This window comes from Micromys minutus (assembly GCF_963924665.1).
Source record: "Micromys minutus genome assembly, chromosome: 7".
Taxonomy (NCBI): domain Eukaryota; kingdom Metazoa; phylum Chordata; class Mammalia; order Rodentia; family Muridae; genus Micromys; species Micromys minutus.
This window is the reverse complement of record NC_137976.1, coordinates 58,967,142-58,973,521: the sequence shown is the minus strand read 5'-3', so window position 1 is coordinate 58,973,521 and position 6,380 is coordinate 58,967,142. Positions and strand designations below refer to the sequence as shown.

General features: G+C 47.1%; 1 protein-coding gene across 1 annotated transcript in view; it reads left to right on the top strand.

The window, feature by feature from the left end:
* The first annotated feature begins 2,833 nt into the window (after positions 1 to 2,833).
* ITGB5 (integrin subunit beta 5) overlaps positions 2,834 to 6,380 on the top strand; it is a 43,335-nt gene continuing 39,788 nt past the window's right edge. The window contains exons 1-3 of the mRNA XM_080919397.1: positions 2,834 to 2,964; positions 3,955 to 4,050; positions 5,977 to 6,066. Of these exons, the coding sequence (XP_080775523.1) occupies positions 2,962 to 2,964; positions 3,955 to 4,050; positions 5,977 to 6,066 (189 nt within the window). The 5' untranslated portion in view covers positions 2,834 to 2,961. The remainder of the gene's footprint in view (positions 2,965 to 3,954; positions 4,051 to 5,976; positions 6,067 to 6,380) is intronic.

The following is a 6,380-nucleotide window of genomic DNA, read 5'->3' as shown; positions in this document are numbered from 1 at the left end:
ACCGCAGACAGTGTATTTTGAATATAAGTCCGGAGTCACCACGTTACATCTCCAAGTTGAAAGCCTGGGTGGATAATTCGTCTGTGTCCTGACCCATCCTGTGACCTGACTCTGGGCCAAGGCTGTTGACACCACTTACTGATCATGAGCCCAGTTAAAAGGAAACATAGTTACCCTCATCCCGCAGAAGCTCCCTCCTTTCAGCAAGCAGTGAGTTTTGAATTTGTCAGTCACAGGTTAGACACAGTTGTACTGGGCTTTTTTTTCTGAGTTACGCCTTTGCTGTGCACACAGAGCTTACTCTCCCTGTGTGATTGGGTGATTTAACTCTGAGTGAAACGTGCTGCCTCAGTCTATAGTAGAGTGGATGGGTCAATTTAATCTCTCAGCACTAGTTTGCTCAGCTATGGGATGGCAATGTCTGGCCTGTTTCACAGAGATTGGTCAAAGGGGGTGGGTTAATAGAATTGTAGATGCACTCAATAAAACTGAAGTATAACGCTTTCGAGGTGATACATAAATTGGTCTGGGTTACGCAGGGAGTTAGAAACAGCAGGAAAATTCAGTTGTCCATCTTAAAGCATTCAAGTTCCATGTTGTCTGGCTCCTTGCTCACCTAAGCCCTCATCTGATTCTGTCTCCACGAGACCACAGAGAAACTGTCAAAGAAAAATGGAGCCCGAAGAAAGCAAGTAAGAGCATTCAAAGCCCAGAGTCGCAGAGGCACTGCTTATAGTTCGATAAATAATAGGAGAAAAAAGAGATCATCCACAGTCTAACTCCAACATTATGCCATACTGTATCTCAATAGATAAAGTATGTTGTTTTAAAATAGGACTCTGTTTCTTACACGGTGTGTAATCATACTACAGATACCCGCCTCTTTGTTCCCACTGTGGATAGATATAATTGGTTGCACATAATTTCAGACTTTATATGAATATCAGTTTAATTCCCTGTACCCATACACAAGGATAGCCATGTCTGTCTTAGTACTGATAAGATGTGGTCATGCATAATTTTGTGGCACTCTTGGCTGGAGTTCCCTGAAATAGAATCACAGAGTTGACAGATAACTACTTAAAGTTGGAGATTTTTTTTGCTTTTGTTTTTTTAAAGTCTGGCTTATTGAGGGATAATTTATGTAGTGTGGCATTCACTCTCTGTAAGCCTGTACACACACATTCAGAAGGTGAAAAAACAACAGCAAAAATCAGAACCTACCAGAATCTTGGCAGCTTCTCTATGGCCTTGTCTAATCCCAGGAAAAGACTCATCCCGGCTCGGGTCCCGTGTGACCAGCTTGTCCTAGTGTAACTATGAGGGAGCACAGGCTCCCGGATGTAGGGATCACTTTGCTGTGCTCCTTTCCTGTCTTTCTGCCGATACTTCCTTTTCTGTTTCCTCCCTCCCTGTTTCCTCAAAGTGTTCTCTGAATCCCTCCAGAGCAGCTCGAGTTTCTTGCATATTGGGAAGTCCTTTTTCCACCTCAGCTCTCTTCCTCCTCTACATCCCCTTCCTCCTCCTCCTCATTCTTGTAGAGGATCATCTTGTGTGGAAGCATCACCTGTCAATAAAAAGACTATTAGCAAAAGGCAGGAAATAGAATATGGGACATCGGGCAGAGTGGGGGGACCTCTGGGAAAGAGTCAGGCAGGTAGATTCTCCCTGTACTCTGAGGAAGACAAATGCATGAAATTGGGGAGAGGTAGCTACCTTTATGAATACTTTTGTTTAAATGGAGTATCTTTAAGAGCTGGAATAAGCTTTTGGTAGATCTGTGACCTTCCAAGGGATCTGGCGCACAACAGGAGACAAGTAACTGCTTATTGGACAAAGTTACATGACCACAAAACTGATTCCTCTTAGGTGACCACTCCTGCCCACAGCAGGCCTTCTGTCTTCACTGGTGTTTTGTTGGCCCCTCCCCCTGTTTTGACTTTGTATGTTTTTCTGTGCCCATGCTGCTTTTGAAGGGAATAGGACAGCATCATAGCTGTTGATATGATGAGAGCGAGAGAGGATGTTACCCCCACCTCCTCATCTGCCATTGAGAGAACAATAACTGTTAACCTTTTGATGTATGAACCCCACCCCGTGAGTTTTATATCTAACATGCATAACTAGCCCTTGGCAACGTCTTCTCCTTCCTATAGTCACCAGCGTATTTCGGGATGCCCTCTCACCAATACCAACAGAGTAGTCACACATTCTGGCTCCAGATGATAATTCCTGAGTGTTTCTGTGTAATGCTGTGACTACAGTGGCTGGATATGAGCAGTCAGAGGTCCCCACTTACCATGGACTATATTTAGCTGAGCCTTGTCTGGATAATCCTGTGCCGTGAAACTAGTCCCATGTAGTGAAACAGTAAGGGATCGGGAGCTCGTCTGCTGCACTTTTGGCATTGAAGTGATTTTTGGTAAGGATTGGAGAATTCACAGCTACTGGGAGAGGTGTCCGTAGCAGATTCTCAAAAGGCAAAGCCATCTCAAGTGGCAGGGCCATTTGGATGCTTTACTGAATGGTTCCTGTCTAACAGGGCCTCCAGGGAAGGGGGCAATGTCGGTGGGTGTCTGGGCACATGGGCTTGTGTGGGCGGAGCTTCTCATCTGTGCCACTGTGGCCTGGGTTTAACTGAGGTGCCACCCTGCTGTGGGAAGGACACGCACACCTCTCACTCAGACTTGGAGCCCTGCAGTCAGCTGGTGTCTTGTGTGATGCCATGGGCAGGTTTGTACAAGAAGGTGATACCACCTCCATCTTCTTCCACCCACCCCACCCCCGTCTCCCGTCTTTCAGGAGAAGATTGGGTGGCGAAAAGATGCCCTGCACTTGCTGGTGTTCACGACGGACGATGTGCCCCACATCGCATTGGATGGAAAACTGGGTGGCCTGGTCCAGCCACACGATGGCCAGTGTCACCTGAATGAAGCCAACGAGTACACTGCATCTAATCAGATGGTGAGTGTTGGGAGGGCTCCTCTAACCTTTCCTTCTAACCCATCACCCACCCCTTCCATGAAAGCTTCCTTGGCCTTCAGTCCTTGCTGATGATGGTCTGTTTCATTCTGGAGATCCGGTTTTATTAGTTTGTCTTCTCTTGCTAAGTTATAAAACCTCCTTGGAGAGGTGATCTAAAGGCAGCATGGAGCCCGCTCTCCTGAAGGAGTCACAACAGGGATAGAGTTAGAGATAACCTGATCCAGCAAGTGCCACAAGGCTGCCACATTTTTTATACAGGCTTTTCAAGAAATGTATACCTTCTTCTTCCCCAAGTCTATTTTAATATCTGTCTGGAGAGGAGTTCTTCCCAGTTTTCTTTGCAGGACAAGCCCATTTTCTCCAGCTTCAGGAGGTAATCATCTAAGCTTTCTGGACTAGCTAGGAGTAATGGGGTCTCGAAAGGGCTTCTAACTATAGGACCTCACCCAACGGAGATCCCTGTACCATCGGGGTTAAATTGCTTCCTGTCTTTCTTTTCTCCTCACTTGGCTCCCCCTCTTCCCCACCACAGCCTGATTCCAGAGAGCAATGTCCTCTTTTGCTTGTTGTAAGCCATGAGCAGGACCTACAGACATTGGTTACCTGACTGTTGGGCACAGGAAAAGGAAGACAGGGCAAGGGACAGCCATAGGGAAGGAATATAAGCTAATAGGTGTTGGTGACAGATGGTAGAAGGTGGGGCTGTTTTTCCTGGAGCCACAACTATCATTGTCCCCAAAGGATGGAGAGGGATACAGATCACACCTAGAGATGCTAGAAGGACCTTTCTAATGAGCATCACTTCCTGTAGCCTCTTTGTCCAGGAGCTGCTGATGGACTTGGTTATTGGGCCCTTGGTTGACGGGCACCCAAGAGAAAGATGCTTTCCAGGTTCTGCGCATGCGCAGATCATGTCATTGTTGCAGCTGGTTGGGACACTTACACTCTTGACTCTTGCCTTGGCTTTAGGACTATCCATCACTTGCCTTGCTTGGGGAGAAGCTGGCAGAGAACAACATCAACCTCATCTTTGCAGTGACGAAGAACCACTATATGCTCTACAAGGTACTCCTGTGTGTGAGAGGGGGAAAGGGGCTGGTGGCCTGATCTGGTACTCTTTCTGACCTAAAAAGCCAGTTGGAGATTAGAGCGGGAGTGGGCGGGGTCATTGGAGCTGTGCTTAGAAGTAATAAGGAAAGCCTTGAGTGCTCATGTGGCAGTGAACATCTTCACCGGGAGTTTTAAACTATGTTTATCTAATTTAATGCACTGAAATACCTCAAAAATATTAGGAATCACCATTTTCAGAAGATGGATGGAGACTCAGGGGCCTATTCTAGTTGAGAAGTAAAACATGAAATAATTCTGTCCAAAGGAAACAGATGTTGGACAGCCTGTTGTTGGCTACTACATACAACTAACTCAGTCTTACTGCTGTCTGCCTTTCTGCAGAGGGTGGGAGGCAAGGAGTGGCCCAGCCCAGTAGGTCTCCCAAAAATCAGACAGTGGCTGAGAGAAGAGAGCAATGGGCTTGTTCCATCCAACAAGTCTTTTCCCAAATTGCCGCCTGGGTCACCATTGCGGCAATCACAGTGGGCTGCGAGTGGCGCTCACAAGCTCCTTGGAGAGTCATAGAGGAGAACATTCAGTCTACTCTCTGGCCTTTATGTGATGCTCTCACGTGTGCACACACAGACACATACATACAACCTCTTTGGCTGTGGAAGAGCTCATGTGAACTAAGCATAAACCAGGTTCACCCTTGATGCCCTCTGTCCATTGTGAGTATTGAGGGGGTGCTGTCAGGAATCTCTTACTTATTCTCCAAAGAACTCTTGTTCAATCATGTCTCAAAGGCCCCTCCCTCCCTGCCTTACGAGTTATGAAAATTTCAGTGTCTTCCTGGGTCCTGGATCCTCTCTGACCCTGAGTCTTTTAGATGATAAAATGAAAAGACGCTTACTCTTTGGTGCAAGGCTGTGAGTTAAAGCTTGTCCATTCTAGAAGGATTAAACGCAGAAGCTGCATTGGGCTTTGTTTTAGGGGAACAGAAATCTGCCTTGGCTTCAGCCTCCTTCCTCAGAGTGGAGAGACCTGTTCAGCCTGAGAGCAACATGTTCTGACCTGTTCTTAGAGCCACACTCAGGAGCTGTGCTAGGGCAAAGGGCTTTGTCCCAGGGCCTTACATACAGGTATCAAAAGGTCTTTAAAATGACCCCGTTGTATGTTAGCTCCCTACTGAGAAAATAGGCTGTCCTCAGACACTTGGGGAAGCTCCTGTAGAACATGCTATCATCAATGAGGCTGTGATTATCGGAAGTGATGGTGAGAGGGTCGTGACCTTAGGGTCATGACCTTAGAGGGTGAGCATCACGTGCTGTCAGCCCCGTGCTCCCTTCCACAGCCCCCTGAATGTTCTCACAGTACTCTTTCTTGCCTCTCCCGTGGCACCTTCTCCAGCGTGTGGTCTGGGAGAGCAGCAGACCGTGGTACTGGCCCTTACTCTCGACCACAGTTCACTCTGGACTCTGATAGGATGGAAGGTGTCTTACTGAGGGTTACTATTGCTGGGATGAAACATGACCAAAATCGAATTGGGGAGGAAAGGGTTTTTTTGGTTCACACTTCCACATCATAATTCATCACTGAAGGAAGTCAGGATAGGAACTCAATAAGGGCAGGAACCTGGAGGCAAGAGCTGATGCAAAGGCCATGGAGGGATGCTGCTTACTGGATTGCTCCTCATGGCTTGCTCAGAACTGCTTTCTTTTGGAACCCAGGACTCCTAGCCAGGGATGGCCCCGCCCACAGTGGGCTAGGTCCTCCCCTTCAATCACTAATTAAGAAAATGCTCTACAGGTTGCCTACAGTCTATTCTTTTGGAGGCCTTTTCTTAGTTGAGGTGACTCTAGCCTGTGTCAAGTTAACATAAAATTAGCCCACAGAGAAGGCAAAATGGTCTTATTTTTGTTTTGTTTTGTGTTTTTCAAGAATTTTACAGCCCTGATACCTGGAACCACTGTGGAGATTTTGCATGGAGATTCCAAAAATATCATTCAACTGATTATCAATGCGTACAGTGTAAGTCATGGCTCTGACACCCCAACTTCCCTATCCCGCCCCTCCTGAAACAGTGAGGCCTGGAGTTGATACAGGAGACTTAGCTCTGCTTGCACCCCTCCTATTAGGGACCCTTAGTGTTTGAGGTGTGGCCAAGTCCCCTCCTCTGTTTCTCCATGTCTCTGTCCGATAGACTCAGAGTTGGGCATAAAGAAGGACTTCTGGCTAGTGGCCTCTCTTTCCATCGCATGAACTGTTACAGTTTAGGTTCTTCACAAGTCATAGCTTACCTCATTTCTCCTGGGAGTTCCTGCTAAAGCCAGAATTTTCTCTTC